At 47.0% G+C, this 16,574-nt stretch overlaps 1 protein-coding gene across 1 annotated transcript in view; it reads right to left on the reverse strand.

Moving 5' to 3' along the window:
- LOC309381874 (dnaJ homolog subfamily C member 3-like) overlaps window positions 1-16,574 on the reverse strand; it is a 35,458-nt gene that overhangs the window by 11,298 nt on the left and 7,586 nt on the right. Inside the window, exons 2-8 of the mRNA XM_081933176.1 lie at window positions 12,641-12,751; window positions 9,487-9,611; window positions 8,583-8,657; window positions 6,802-6,945; window positions 6,195-6,376; window positions 1,140-1,259; window positions 177-282 (exon numbers count right to left, since the gene is read on the reverse strand). Coding sequence (XP_081789302.1) covers window positions 177-282; window positions 1,140-1,259; window positions 6,195-6,376; window positions 6,802-6,945; window positions 8,583-8,657; window positions 9,487-9,611; window positions 12,641-12,751 — 863 coding nt within the window. The remainder of the gene's footprint in view (window positions 1-176; window positions 283-1,139; window positions 1,260-6,194; window positions 6,377-6,801; window positions 6,946-8,582; window positions 8,658-9,486; window positions 9,612-12,640; window positions 12,752-16,574) is intronic.

Genomic DNA, 16,574 nt, shown 5'->3' on the forward strand with positions numbered 1-16,574 from the left:
ACCAGACAGACGGAGGCCTGATAGTAGACCCAGGAAGTAAGCACCGATCCCCATTTCAACTTTATGAGATCAAGCAAAGCATTGGCACTTCTTTCGGCCTCTGGTCACATTATGCCAACACAGGCAGCTTCCCAAAGGGGGCGGCTAATCGACAGGGATCCAAACCCAGATTCTACCTTGGATAAACAGTGGCAGATCCGTCCTTTGGCTTTGATGGTGTAGACCTCTACGCTGGGTTCCGTTTTCATGGTGGCTTTGTACTTCTCGATGGCATCTGCGTATCTGTTATTAGAGAGCAGCAAAGAAGAAACAAGATTGGATAGGGGACACAGATAGTGAATGATGGTATAGCAGGAGCATTTAGATTCATATATACCGCCCCATAGTAAAGCTAGCAGCAGAGTCGGACAGTGAGGAGGTTGGGGAGGAACATGGGCCAGTCCTGGAGTCTGGGGAAGGCTCTGATGAGGGCTCTGCGTCGGAGGCAGAGATGGGGCCAGGGCCATATGCCAGTTATCAGCTGCCTTCAGAGCCAGACATTAATGAGGCAGATGAACAGCTGGAGCCTGTTCCCAGTGTGCACATGCACAGAGTTGCTAGACGAAGGGAACAGCTAAAGAACAGGGGTCGACTTGGGAGTAAGGCCACAGGTGGACGATGAATGGCCCCTCCCAGAGGAAATAAGAGAGGAGCGAAAGGGGAGTGGAGTTTGCAGGAGGCCAATGAAGTTCCCTTCATTGGTTCGTGACTCTCCGAGACTCCTTGCCAAGTTCTGCAGATATCGGCCTGTCAGCTCTCCAAGCCAGAGAAGGTCTGTGACTGTAAGTCCTCCCTTGAAAGACTTTGCTGGATGTGAATGAGCAGAATTCACAGTAAATTAATAAAAGGGTTTTTTTTCAGGACCAGGAGTTTGCTTCGTGCTCTTGGGGAGTCTGGTTCAGAATACAGAAAGGATTACTTCATATCCTTCTTACCAGCATGCCCAATGATTTCAATCCACGGTGCTTTGTGCCATGCAACCTCCGTGAGAGTGTTAAAGGTAGGTAAGGTGGCTGGAGAAATCTCAACCACGGTTAAGGCCGAAGTCAGCTTAGATATGGGCACCCAAGCAAACAGAAAACCCTGGGTGGGAAGATCACCTCTGAGCTCTGATGTGCTCCTCAGCGGATTCCAGCTGCTTGGTGAGCTTCCTCACTTGCTTGTAGTGGGAAAAGCAGTCCTTGTCATCTTGATCCAGCTTCAAGCACTCCCGCACTTGGCTGTGTGTGGAAAAATGTTGAGAGCGAGAGTTGAAAAGAGGGAGGTGTTTGAAGCCTTCCAAGCAGGGAAACTGAGGCAGAGAATAGAATAGAAGTTGGAAGGGACCTTGGAAGTCTTCTAGTCCAACCCCCTGCTTTGGAAGGAAACCCTATACCAGGGTTTGGCAATCTTAAGCACTCACAGAGCCACAAAGGTCCTAACCGGAAGCCCCCCCTCTGCCAACCAAAAGTCTGGTTCCCCCACCATAGAGTCTCCTCCTAGCACGGCGCCCTTCTTCCTCTACCTGTCCTAACCGAAAGCATTATCAATTGTGGAGCTGACCGGAAAACCCATCCCTTTCCATAGACTCCTCCTGGCGCACCCTGCTCCCCCCCCCAAAAAAACCCCTTGAAGCTCCTCTCGAAATTGTGGTGCTCAGTGGCAGCAGGGAGCCGCACAGAGGGATGAAAGAGCCACATGCAGCCCCAGATCCGTGGGTTGCTGACAGCTGCTCTATACCATTTCAGACAAATGGTTAAAAACTTCCAGTGTTGGCGCATTCACAACTTCTGGAGGCAAGTTGTTCCACTGATTCATTGTTCTCACTGTCAGGAAATTTGCCCTTCGTTCCAAGTTATTTCTAGAATAGAATAGAATAGAACAGAAGAGAAGTTGGAAGGGACCTTGAAGGTCTTCTAGTCCAACCCCCTGCTTAGGCAGAAAACCGACAAGTTTCCACCTATTGCTTCTTGTCCTGCCCTCAGGTGCTTTCATTCCATTGGGAAGCTTTTATTATATTTTATTCTATTCTATTTTATTATTTTATTGCTCCCTACATGACTCTGGGCTGTTCACAATGTTAAAAAAACACACAATACCATAAATAACCAAAATTGCACAATTATTATTTGGCGTACGATGAGATCGTGACAAAGAGAAAATATACTGTGGGGGTAACAAACCCTTATCACCACTCGGGGAGTTTGTGTGTGTGTGTGTGTGTGTCTGTGTGTTTGTGTGTCCTGGCACCCAGGTGGCATGCAGAACCCAGCTTAGCTTTACCGCGCATGCGTGCGTGCCTGCCATTGGCCAGCTGATTTTTGGGTTTCTGCCATGCATGCGCAGGCGTTAGGGGGAGCACAGCGGGGGCAGTGCAAGCCCCCCCAACGACCAGGTTTTGCTCCCAGGAGGCTGCAGGGAGGCCTACTAAGCCCAAAACGGGATGCCTGGGTGTGTGTGTGTCATGCACGCATGCGCGCAGGGTCGGTGGTGTTGCACGATACTATAGATATCATTCATTCCCTTTCCTGTCAAACACAGGATTAGGAAAAATAAATGCCCAGGCAATTTCAGGTTAGTTCATTATAATTACAACATGGATATTAAGATTAGAATTTGGAAGGCTATGATTATGTATATTTAATTGTATTATTATGATTAGCATTGTGTAAAAAGTACATTGACCCAGACAATACACTGTCCAGAAAATATGTATGGCTATACAATATAATAGAATAGCAGAGTTGGAAGAAGAGACCTTGGAGGTCTTCTAGTCCAACCCCCTGCCTAGACAGGAAATCTTACACCATTTCATACAAATGGCTATCCAACATCTTCTTAAAGACTTCCAGTGTTGGAGCATTCACAACTTCTGGAGGTAAGCTGTTCCACTGATTAATTGTTCTACCTGTCAGGAAATTTCTCCTCAGTTCTAAGTTGCTTCTCTCCTTGATTAGTTTCCACCCATTGCTTCTTGTTCTACCCTCAGGTGCCTTGGAGAAAAGTTTGACTCCCTCTTCTTTGTGGCAACCCCTGAGATATTGGAACACTGCTATCATGTCTCCCCTAGTCCTTCTTTCTCTTAAGCTAAACATACCCAGTTCCTGCAACCGTTCTTCATATGTTTTAGCCTCCAGTCCCCTAATCATCTTTGTTGCTCTTCTTTGCACTCTTTCTAGAGTCTCCACATCTTTTCTACATCGTGGTGACCAAAACTGAATGCAGTATTCCAAGTGTGGCCTTACCAAGGCATTATAAAGTGGTATTAACACTTCACGTGATCTTGATTCTATCCCTCTGTTGATGCAGCCTAGAACTTTTTCACTTTTTTGGCAGCTGCTGCACACTGCTGGCTCCTATTTAAATGGTTGTCCACTAGGACTCCAAGATCCCTTTCACAGTTACTACTATTGAGGAAGGTACCACCCATACTGCACCTGTGCATTTCGTTTTTCCTGCCTAAATGTAGAACCTTACTCTTTTCACCATTGAATTTCATTTTATTAGATAGTGCCCAATGTTCAAGTTTGTCAAGATCCTTCTGTATCTTAAGCCTATCTTCCGGAGTGTTGGCTATTCCTGCCAGCTTGGTATCATCTGCAATATTACTTAATTGTATTATTATGATTAGCTTTGTGAAAAATTAATTGACTCAGACAATACACTGTCCAATACAACACAATGTACGGCTGTTAAAGGAAAATGACAAATAAAATATATTAAAACAAATAAATAAATAAAACTACGGGTATGTCTGGGAAGGAAAACCAGCTTGTTTATGGTACACTGACTCGGGCTCCCAAATTCTGTGAAGCCACCATGTGACTTCCCTAATTTGGGTTTGGCGTGGGTGAAGGAATGCAGACTTGGCCTTGAGAACAGGGAAGAAATAAACCCCGCCATCAAAGGGGAAGTTTCAGAAAGGATGAGTCAGTCTGAGCATGAGGAGGAGAAGAAAATCAAGAAGACCCCACCTTGAGTTTATCTGGCATACAAGCGGAGTGGAGGAAAAAGAAGAAGAAGGAAAAACTCTCGATAGGCTTTGAAGGGGCTGTTTTTCTACCCTACATCAACAAAAAGCATTCTGGGAATTTCGGCTTTTATACCTGTTTTTTTTTCCCCTTGACCTGGCCTTCCTTGAAGGGCTAATAAAATGCTATGGCGGCTTGCAAGCCATGTTTTCTGAACAGACTCAATCATCGCCATGTACATTTATACATCCGAACTAGACTATGTTGTTTTTCTGTGTTATCATACATGTGACTATATGCATAATTAACTTTTTTCATTTATCTATCTCTCAGGGACTTGGTGACTCAGTGGCTAAGACGCTGAGCTCGTCGATCAGAAAGGTCGGCAGTTCAGTGGTTCGAATCCCTAGCGCTGCGTAACAGAGTGAGCTCCTGTGACTTGTCCCAGTTTCTGCCAATCTAGCAGTTCGAAAGCATGTAAAAAATGCAAGTAGAAAAATAGGGACCATCTTTTGGTGGGAAGGTAACATGCCGGTCACATGACTACGGAGACGTCTTCGGACAGTGCTGGCTCTTCGGCTTTGAAACGGAGATGAGCACCGCCCCCTAGAGCCATAAACGACTAGCATGCAAGTGCGGGGGAATATGTGTGCCCAATATAAGCACTACCCCCCAAATAAACCCCAATTAAGACCCCGCCCACTCCAGGGTGCAAGGGTAAAAATTAAGCCAGGGTGGGGATTGAGGTGTGTATTGATTTGCCCTACTGCTTAGCTTCGGATAGTTGCAGCCAGGCCTCGCACACCTCAGCCCATTTCTTCTGCAGCCAGCAGCCAACAGCCCGAAGCCTGAAGGCCTCTGCCAGCGAAAAGGAGGCCGGGGATGACGCCCTCAAGTGAGGTGAGTCAGTGGACATCGCTTAATAACCACACAATTCACTTAATGATGCTGGGGAAAAATGCTGTAAAATGGGGGCAAAACTCACTTAACAACTGCCTTGCTTAGCAACAGAAATGTTTAGTCGTAAGTCGGGGACTATCCTGTTACTCATTGGAAAAATGGAAATTGGAGGCAAAACTGCTACTGTTTGCATGTCACAACTTTTTCCCCTGAATTCTAGCATTCCAAGTTTGGGATCGTGTGGGGGGGGGGGGCACTAGAACAGTGTTTTTGAGGTTGTCGGTGGTCTTTTTAAAAATTATTATTATTATTTTTTAATACAAACAATCCATCTTCCATTAAACAGTGTATCATTTGGGTACAAATTACTGGTGCGATAACAATTAAAATTTACAACCATGCTCATTATTTATCTGCTCATGACTGAATACTGAATTATAGTCAAATTAAGGTTGAGCTATAATAATTGCGATATACATGAATATAGGTGAATTTAAAATATGCGATTTGATATGAAAAGCAGGTGGTGACTATGGAAGAGATGCATGGAAATACTGTAACCAACTGACACACTTTCTACAAATTGTAATGGAAGATGGTTTTTTTTTAAAATTTTAATTTTTATGTTTTTTTGTCCTTGTTCAAAAACAAATAAAAATTGTATTAAAAAAACAATTAAAATTTACAACCATACTCATTATTTATCTGCTCATGACTGAATACTGCTATGCATAACATATCTGATACTGTAACAATCCTCTTCTTAAATTATTTAATTCTATTAATATATATTTCTATATTTCACTAATCTACTTTCACTTTTAACTACCATATCGGTTCTCTAACCTTCGGGAGAATAGTTTCCATTTACTATAATAGTCAGTCTGCTCCTTCTATTTCATTGCAAGTGTTAACCTATTCATTTCTGCACATTCTACCCTGTTTCCCTGAAAAGAAGGCCTCCCCGAATAATAAGCACAATCGGGCTTTTGAGCGCAAGCCCCCCCCTGAAAATAAGCCCTCCCGGAAAATATTACAACATAGCAGCAGCAGCCATGAGGTGACCACGCTCGCTGCCTTCTGCACCTCAAAAATAACAAGACCTCCCCAAAAGTAAGGCCAAGTGCTTATTTTGGGGGAGTCAAAAGAAAATAAGACTCTGTCTTTTTGGGGGAAACCCGGTAATATTTTCCTGATCACCTTCTCATGCATAGGAATGTCTGTGTATTGCTCACCTGCTACCCAAGTATACCAAAAAGTGCGCACGGGCACACAAAGAGCATTGGATTTACATGGCCCACTCACATTAAGGACTCCTCGTGTTCTCCCAAGTTGTAATAGAGCTTGCTGAGCTTAAGGAAGGCGGCCCTGTTGTCATTCCGCAGCTTAGTGGTGGGCTTCAAGTCCATGATGGCCTTATTGTAGTCCCCAAGATGGAGGTAGCACTCGGAGCGCAGCTCTTTGGGTTCTGGATCCCACGGAGAGATCTGAAAGAAAGCCGGGGGGGGGGGGGGTTGGTGGTTTTGCTTAGCCTAATTGTGGTAAAACACACACACACACAAATTATATATAAGGAAGAGAACCTGTGGCTTAGTGGTTAAGACTCCTGCCTAAGATATATACAGCCCGGGTTCTAATCCCAGTAAGGGTATGGCTAGCTGATGAGAGCTAATTAGCTCGAAATAGATCTATCCTAGTCTCCCTTTATTTATTTATCAGTACAATTACAACACACACACACACACACACACACACACATATATATATATATATGTTTTCGTAGATTTTCACGGGTGTAGGTATGCTGGTTTTGTTGTATTCGGGTCTCAACCTTACACGGGAAAAGACCCGAATACAACAAAACCAGCATGCATATATACGTTCGCTTAGAGAAGATGAATTAAGAAGGTACCTCAATGACTCGATCCAGAAAACTGACCGCTCCCACATAGTTTTTTTTCTGAAAGGCAATCTGAGCTTCTTGCATGGAAAATTCTCGCTCAGTGACTCTGGACAGCTGGTTCTGGGCGTCTGCATCATCCGGATTGCTCTTGAGCTGGGGAAAGTGTTGGTTTTTTTTTTTTTTAAAAAATAATTTTAAAAAAGGGTACGTGATACATATTGCATATAAAAGGAAGCACATTGTTTGCATTCTTTTGTGGCACATGTTAAAGAAAAATGCTCAGTTCAAACAGATCTGGACAGCGGTTTGTTTATTTAGCAATGCATTCTATTCCACCCAGCTCCAGAGACTCTGGGTACCTAGCGAAAGAATCAAATTAAAACTCGTGAAACAAACAACGATTATCATGGCACAACGTGGATGGGATCGAAGAAGAAATGTCTGAAATGCGTAGGGTAGAAAAACAATCGTCATTCCAGCTCTTAGTGTCAGGCCCAGAAGCTTTCAGATTCAGGTTTTCCCAGATGCTAAAGACTCTCTTGATGCGGGTGAAGAAAGAGAGTGCCAAAGTTGGCTTGAAACTCAACATTAAGAAAGCTAAGATCATGGCATCCGGCCCTCTCAATTAGATGGGGAAGAAATGGAGGTGGTGACAGATTTTATTTTCCTGGGCTCCAAAGTCAAATTAAAAGACGCTTCTTTCTGAGGAGGAAAGCTATGGCAAATCTAGATAGTATACTAAAAAGCAGAGACATCACGTTGCCAACAAAAGTGCCTATAGTCAAGGCTATGGTTGTCCCAGTTGCCATGGATGGCTGTGAAGGTTGGACCATAAGGAAGGCCGAGCGCCAAATAATTGAGGCCTTTGAACTCTGGTGCTGGAGAAGACTCCTGCGAGTCCCTTGGACTACAAGGCAATAAAACCGGTCAGTCCTAGAGGAGATCAACCCTGACTGCTCTTTAGAAGGCCAGATCCTGAAGAGGAAACTCAAAGACTTTGGCCACCTAACGAGAAGGAAGGACTCCCTGGAGAAGAGACTCATGCTGGAAATGATTGAGGAGAAAAGGGGACGACAGAGAACGAGGTGGCTGGATGGAGTCACTGAAGCAGTCAGCGTGACCTTCAATGGACTCCAGAGGATGATAGAGGACAGGAAGACGTGGAGGAATGTTGTCCATGGGGTTGCAATGGGTCGAACACGATTTCACAACTATCAACAACAACAAATAAAATGGACCTTTGAGGAAACTCAAGCCTCAGAGTCTTCTTTCGTTGGGGGTGTTAAACATTTAGTCTGCAATTACTGTCCGTTAAAAACCAGGGCTTTCTCGCTACAGGGAAAACACTGGAGTTTGGGCACCGTATGGATTTCAGGCTGCTGAAGATCCCACAGGAATAAACATTTAAAAGTCTTGCTTCCAGCCCCCTCCCTTCCCCCCCCCTCGAGATGTCAAGAGGAGAATGACAGGGCATCATGGATGATGCATGAAAATGGGATGGGTAGATTCCAACACACGGTCCATTTGTGGCTGGAGACACACTCAAGATTATTGAGTAGGCCGATAATCTTGGTCACCCACCCGCTTCTGTATTTTGAAATGATATTTTAATCCAGAAATCCAGGCTGCCAGCTAACCACGCTGCTTACTAACTGAAGTTGTTGCTACCGAGGAATGGTGTTTCTGATGCACAAGTCAAAACAACGACACCTGCATGTCTTTAAACCCTACCCAACTAGGAAGGGAACGTGATTCCTCCAAAAGTTTCTTGAAACAGGTATTTTCCTTACCACGGCTTCAAAGTCTTGCTTTGCTTCCTGGGTGTAGCCTTGTTTCAGAAGGATATTGCCTCGTTGAAGCCGGGCCTGTGGAAATGGAGAAGACCAGATCCTTCAGAGCCAACTAAAAGTAAAGGTTCCCCTCGCACATATGTGCTACTCGTTCCTGACTCTAGGGGGTGGTGCTCATCTCCGTTTCAAAGCCGAAGAGCCAGCGCTGTCCAAAGACGTCTCTGTGGTCATGTGGCTGGTGTGACTAAACACAGAAGGCGCACGGAATACTGTTACCTGCCTAACAAAGGTGGTTCCTATTTTTCTGCTTGCATTTTTTTACGTGCTTTCGAACTGCTAGGTTGGCAGAAGCTGAGACAAGTAACGGGAGCTCACTCTGTTATGCGACGCTAGGGATTCGAACTGCCAACCTTTCTGATCGACAAGCTCAGTGTCTTAGCCACTGACTGCCCCAAATTAGAACAGTTTGTTGTCTGTTTGTTTTAAAGACTAGGTCAGCACTTTGGGACCAGAATAATCCCATTTGCCCTTAAGAGTCCCTTTCTGCTTAATGTCAGCTTGGACCAGTGGTGGGTTGCAAATCCTGTTCCAACCGGTACGGTTGGAACAGGGCCGGCAGCGTCCTCATGAATGCGCGCAGCGTGTGCATGCATCTTAGCGCCTCCGCAACGCTCCAGCTGCTCCACGGAGAGTTGCGCAGGCGCTGTATTTACCATGTGCCTGCGCAGAAGTGCAGAAGCCTTTAAACACCGGTAAGGAGCTCGGACGGGTGGGCGGGCCCTCCGGAGCACCGTACCCGAACAGTATACAGTGCTTTGGGCTGGCTCCGGTACGCCCGTAAAGGGGCATACCGCCTGCAACCCACCACTGGCATGGATAGAGGGTGAAAGTAAGAAGCACTTACCACAAGGAAGTCCGGTTTGAGTTCAATAGCTTTGGAGAGATCCGGCAATGCTGATTTAAACTTGCCCATAGCCAGGTAAATGGTGGCCCGTTTGTAATAGGTAAGGTAATTTTTGGGATCAATTTCTGAGGGGAGGAAAAGAAATCAGCCAGAGGGTCAGTGTCAGTTGATACTTCACATTTGTGTGTGCTTCGTTACAGTCTGTCATGGACTCTGGGAAGGGTGGATAGGAGGAATAATGCTTGGGGGAAAGTAAAAATAACTTCTGTATCTTCCCGAGATGCTGCTTCAAGGTCACCCTTCTGGGAGAAGAAGGCAGCTGCATACCAAAGTTGAAGTGACCTGTTCTGAAAATATTTTAGTTGAAACCTGATTGATCAGTGTGTGTGTATGTGTGTATTTTCAAGTTGCTGGCCTGGCTCAACTTTGATCCAACTATATCGCTCCTGACGGGTTTTTTATTTGGGGTATTTTAATTGCATTCAATTTATTTAGGGGTTTTTAAACATTGTTTTTACTTGTTTTTATCTATCAGTTCACCTCCTCCTTGTATATGTCGTATATATGTCTTGGTATATGTTTTGTTATATGTATGTCGATATATTTATTTCCTATGTTTTGTTGTACGCCGCCCCGAGTCCTTCGGGAGAGGGTGCGGCTAAGAAATAAATAATAATAATAATAATAATAATAATAATAATAATAATAATAATAATAATTATTATTATTATTATTATGATGTGTGGGGCAGTTAAGGGAGAGAAAAGTTGAACGCAGGGAGTTTGGTGTGCAATTCTGGCTATGCACTATCGCAAGGCAATTGATTTCTACTAAAACTATTCCTTTCCCAATAAATGGAGCCAAGGAACATTCCTGTTTAGAGTGTTGGCAGTCACTGAGTGCATTATCTACTCTATTTCCCCCAAAATAAGCCCTCCCCAAACATATTGCAACACAGCAGCAGCCATGAGGTGACCACTGCCTCCTGCACCGCAAAAACATAAGACTTCCCCGAAAATAGGGCCAAGCGCTTATTTCGGGGTGGGGTGGGGGATGGGGTCAAAAGAAAATAAGACCCTGTCTTATTTTGGGGGAAACACGATAGCAGGAAGGCAGGCGAACAGGGACTCTTGCTAGCATTCTAATCAACCTGCAACTCTGCCTCCATTTGCGACACACAACACCAGAAAAGCAGCAATGGAAACAAAGAATGTTGGTCCCTCACTGGGTGTTCCTGCCTTGAGTATGCAAAATCCCTCCCGGAGTCATTTTGCAAAGGGACACAACGCTGAAACGGCTACATCTTCCTGCAGCAGGCTGCCAGCGGTGGGTCAGAAAGCCTTGGACTGAACCTCAACAGAGCATCCTGGAGCTGCCATTATTGCTATTCTCTACTGTACTGATCCCCAAACTATGGCCCGCGGGCCGGATACGGCCCACCAATGCAAAGCATCCGGCCCGCGGGGTGGTGGGATTCAGCCCTGCCTCTCACCCCACCCCTCACCTTTGGCCTTATCTTCCAGCGAGCATCCACTCCAGCTGCACTTCTGGTTAGTTATTCCACTGGTTGAGCTGCACTTCCAATCACACCGCTACTGCCGAAGGTAAGGCCGAAGGGCGCTGGGGAGGGCCAGCTGAGGGGTGATCTCGCCAGCGCAACCCCATGATCCAGGGCTGTGGGTGAGCAGGGGAGGGCCTGCTACTGGCTTGAAAAGCAGCTGCCAGCTTGTAAAGCAGTGTTTTAAAGTTGTTTAAAAACACTTTAAAAACAGTGTTTCAGGATGTTTTTCAAAGCCACATGATCCAGGGCCGGTGGGTGAGTAGGGGAGGGGCAAGTACAGCAAGGGCAAAGACAAAATGGACTGCTAAATTGGCTACACCTACCCAGTCACATGACCACCTAGCGATGCTCACCCAGTCACATGACCACCTAGCCAAGCCTATCCAACCAGTCCGGGCCCCCAACAGTCTGAGAGACTGTGAATCGGTCTCCTGTTTAAAAAGTTTCTGGACTCCTGCTGTACTGCATTATTGTACAGATTAAGAAAGGGTGGTGGGGAAGGAAATTTGTGCCCTGTGTACAAAGGAAGGGCAGGTTAAACATCTGAATAAAAATATTGAGACCAGCTACTGAAGGAAAGGAGTCCTGCTACTTATCTGAGAAATAGTCCATCAGGTTTGTAAAAGGGGAAAATCATATGAATTTGAAGGAAGCATTATGTAAGATTTTGGCTTTTTTGTGCTAGAGACATGGCCCGTTCATAGCAGGCCCTGCCTTAAAAAACACAACCCCCCCCCCCCTGTGGAAAACCCGACAGATTTGTGTTTCACATCAGAAGATTTTAAAAGTGCTTGAAGTTCAAATAAATATTTTTAAAATGAATTGATCTAGGTCCTGGCAATAGGGCCAATTTTGGTTAGCTTTTTGCTTTCTTCCTATTAAGCCTAAGTGAAGATACAGGTAAAGGTTCCCCTCGCACATATGTGCTAGTTGTTCCCGACTCTAGGAGGTGGTGCTCATCTCCCCTTCAAAAGCCGAAGAGCCAATGTTGTCTGAAGACGTCTCCGTGGTCATGTGGCCGGCATGACTAACTAAATGGCGAAGACGCACGGAACGCTGTTACCTTCCCACCAAAGGTGGTTCCTATTTTTCTACTTGCATTTTTACGTGCTTTCGAACTGCTAGGTTGGCAGAATGTAGGACAAGTAACGGGAGCTCACTCCGTTACGCGGTGTTAGGGATTCAAACCGCCGAACTGCTGAACTTTCTGACCGACAAGCTCAGCGTCTTCGCCACTGAGGCACGGCGTCCCTTAGCCTGAGTAAGACACTGTAAAAACACACTGATCTACACTATTATGTAGCAGATCTGCCTGTTTAGTAGTTATTAATAGTTAACAGACTTTTTTTTTTGCTGAAGAACAGGATAGACTTGTTCCAGTTCAGTTCATCTAATTCTCCTTTTTAAAAACTGCTTGGGCTGATTCCTAAAGCTCTAAATTTTCCTACTAAGAGATCTGTCACTGCCTTTCAGCAGTCTACCCTAGAGAAATTGGACAGTGCCCCAATGTTAATGTAACTGTGTCAGCCAATGCAGCTCTACTTCCAATAGGCAGCTGGCATCTTGAAATGGTATTCCAAGGCTGGTACTCACCCACTGCCGAATGGTAGTGTGAGAGGGCTTCGGCCAGCTGCCCAGCAGCCAGTAGCTTCCGACCCATTTCTAGATGGTTGTCAATCTCAGCTTGCCCGGCAGCCAACAAACCTGGAAGGGATGAAGTCATTCAGGAGAGCAAGAGCTAAGGCAGTGCTTTTCAATGATGGGCAATTTTAAGATGCCTGGACTTTAACATCTTTGCCAAGAGTATGCCGGTAGGGAATTCTGACAGCTGAAGGCCTCACATGCTGGCTGGGAACTCTGGGAGTTAAAGGCTTCACATGCTGGCTGGGGAACTCTGGGAGTTAAAGGCTTCACATGCTGGCTGGGGAACTCTGGGAGTTAAAGTCCTCACATGCTGACTGGGGAACTCTGGGAGTTAAAGTCCTCACATGCTGCCTGGGGAACTCTGGGAGTTAAAGGCTTCACATGCTGCCTGGGGAACTCTGGGAGTTAAAGGCTTCACATGCTGCCTGGGGAACTCTGGGAGTTAAAGGCTTCAAATGCTGCCTGGGGAACTCTGGGAGTTAAAGTCCTCACATGCTGGCTGGGGAACTCTGGGAGTTAAGGGCTTCACATGCTGACTGGGGAACTCTGGGAGTTAAAGGCTTCACATGCTGACTGGGGAACTCTGGGAGTTAAAGGCTTCAAATGCTGCCTGGGGAACTCTGGGAGTTAAAGTCCTCACATGCTGGCTGGGGAACTCTGGGAGTTAAGGGCTTCACATGCTGACTGGGGAACTCTGGGAGTTAAAGGCTTCACATGCTGACTGGGGAACTCTGGGAGTTAAAGTCCTCACATGCTGACTGGGGAACTCTGGGAGTTAAGGGCTTCACATGCTGACTGGGGAACTCTGGGAGTTGAAGGCTTCACATGCTGACTGGGGAACTCTGGGAGTTAAAGTCCTCACATGCTGACTGGGGAACTCTGGGAGTTAAGGGCTTCACATGCTGACTGGGGAACTCTGGGAGTTAAGGGCTTCACATGCTGACTGGGGAACTCTGGGAGTTAAAGTCCTCACATGCTGGCTGGGGAACTCTGGGAGTTAAAGGCTTCACATGCTGACTGGGGAACTCTGGGAGTTAAAGGCTTCACATGCTGACTGGGGAACTCTGGGAGTTAAAGTCCTCACATGCTGACTGGGGAACTCTGGGAGTTAAAGGCTTCAAATGCTGCCTGGGGAACTCTGGGAGTTAAAGTCCTCACATGCTGACTGGGGAACTCTGGGAGTTAAGGGCTTCACATGCTGACTGGGGAACTCTGGGAGTTAAAGGCTTCACATGCTGACTGGGGAACTCTGGGAGTTAAAGTCCTCACATGCTGACTGGGGAACTCTGGGAGTTAAAGGCTTCAAATGCTGCCTGGGGAACTCTGGGAGTTAAAGTCCTCACATGCTGACTGGGGAACTCTGGGAGTTAAGGGCTTCACATGCTGACTGGGGAACTCTGGGAGTTAAAGGCTTCACATGCTGACTGGGGAACTCTGGGAGTTAAAGGCTTCACATGCTGACTGGGGAACTCTGGGAGTTAAAGGCTTCACATGCTGGCTGGGGAACTCTGGGAGTTAAAGGCTTCACATGCTGGCTGGGGAACTCTGGGAGTTAAAGGCTTCACATGCTGACTGGGGAACTCTGGGAGTTAAGGGCTTCACATGCTGACTGGGGAACTCTGGGAGTTAAAGTCCTCACATGCTGGCTGGGGAACTCTGGGAGTTAAAGTCCTCACATGCTGGCTGGGGAACTCTGGGAGTTAAAGGCTTCACATGCTGGCTGGGGAACTCTGGGAGTTAAAGGCTTCACATGCTGCCTGGGGAACTCTGGGAGTTAAAGGCTTCACATGCTGACTGGGGAACTCTGGGAGTTAAAGTCCTCACATGCTGGCTGGGGAACTCTGGGAGTTAAAGGCTTCACATGCTGCCTGGGGAACTCTGGGAGTTAAAGGCTTCACATGCTGGCTGGGGAACTCTGGGAGTTAAAGGCTTCACATGCTGACTGGGGAACTCTGGGAGTTAAAGTCCTCACATGCTGACTGGGGAACTCTGGGAGTTAAAGGCTTCACATGCTGGCTGGGGAACTCTGGGAGTTAAAGGCTTCACATGCTGACTGGGGAACTCTGGGAGTTAAAGGCTTCAAATGCTGCCTGGGGAACTCTGGGAGTTAAAGTCCTCACATGCTGGCTGGGGAACTCTGGGAGTTAAAGGCTTCACATGCTGACTGGGGAACTCTGGGAGTTAAGGGCTTCACATGCTGACTGGGGAACTCTGGGAGTTGAAGGCTTCACATGCTGACTGGGGAACTCTGGGAGTTAAAGTCCTCACATGCTGACTGGGGAACTCTGGGAGTTAAAGTCCTCACATGCTGGCTGGGGAACTCTGGGAGTTAAAGGCTTCACATGCTGACTGGGGAACTCTGGGAGTTAAAGGCTTCACATGCTGACTGGGGAACTCTGGGAGTTAAAGGCTTCACATGCTGACTGGGGAACTCTGGGAGTTAAAGGCTTCACATGCTGGCTGGGGAACTCTGGGAGTTAAAGGCTTCACATGCTGGCTGGGGAACTCTGGGAGTTAAAGGCTTCACATGCTGACTGGGGAACTCTGGGAGTTAAGGGCTTCACATGCTGACTGGGGAACTCTGGGAGTTAAAGTCCTCACATGCTGGCTGGGGAACTCTGGGAGTTAAAGGCTTCACATGCTGGCTGAGGAACTCTGGGAGTTAAAGGCTTCACATGCTGCCTGGGGAACTCTGGGAGTTAAAGGCTTCACATGCTGACTGGGGAACTCTGGGAGTTAAAGGCTTCACATGCTGACTGGGGAACTCTGGGAGTTAAAGTCCTCACATGCTGGCTGGGGAACTCTGGGAGTTAAAGGCTTCACATGCTGCCTGGGGAACTCTGGGAGTTAAAGGCTTCACATGCTGGCTGGGGAACTCTGGGAGTTAAAGGCTTCACATGCTGACTGGGGAACTCTGGGAGTTAAAGTCCTCACATGCTGACTGGGGAACTCTGGGAGTTAAAGGCTTCACATGCTGGCTGGGGAACTCTGGGAGTTAAAGGCTTCACATGCTGACTGGGGAACTCTGGGAGTTAAAGGCTTCAAATGCTGACTGGGGAACTCTGGGAGTTAAAGTCCTCACATGCTGGCTGGGGAACTCTGGGAGTTAAAGGCTTCACATGCTGACTGGGGAACTCTGGGAGTTAAGGGCTTCACATGCTGACTGGGGAACTCTGGGAGTTGAAGGCTTCACATGCTGACTGGGGAACTCTGGGAGTTAAAGTCCTCACATGCTGGCTGGGGAACTCTGGGAGTTAAAGTCCTCACATGCTGACTGGGGAACTCTGGGAGTTAAGGGCTTCACATGCTGACTGGGGAACTCTGGGAGTTAAGGGCTTCACATGCTGACTGGGGAACTCTGGGAGTTAAAGGCTTCACATGCTGACTGGGGAACTCTGGGAGTTAAAGGCTTCACATGCTGACTGGGGAACTCTGGGAGTTAAAGGCTTCACATGCTGACTGGGGAACTCTGGGAGTTAAAGTCCTCACATGCTGACTGGGGAACTCTGGGAGTTAAAGGCTTCAAATGCTGGCTGGAGAACTCTGGGAGTTACAGGCTTCACATGCTGACTGGGGAACTCTGGGAGTTAAAGGCTTCACATGCTGACTGGGGAACTCTGGGAGTTAAAGGCTTCACATGCTGACTGGGGAACTCTGGGAGTTAAAGTCCTCACATGCTGACTGGGGAACTCTGGGAGTTAAGGGCTTCACATGCTGACTGGGGAACTCTGGGAGTTAAAGGCTTCACATGCTGACTGGGGAACTCTGAGAGTTAAGGGCTTCACATGCTGACTGGGGAACTCTGGGAGTTAAAGGCTTCACATGCTGACTGGGGAACTCTGGGAGTTAAAGGCTTCACATGCTGACTGGGGAACTCTGGGAG

Source organism: Natrix helvetica (assembly GCF_964273705.1).
Source record: "Natrix helvetica genome assembly, chromosome: Z".
NCBI classification, from domain to species: domain Eukaryota; kingdom Metazoa; phylum Chordata; class Lepidosauria; order Squamata; family Natricidae; genus Natrix; species Natrix helvetica.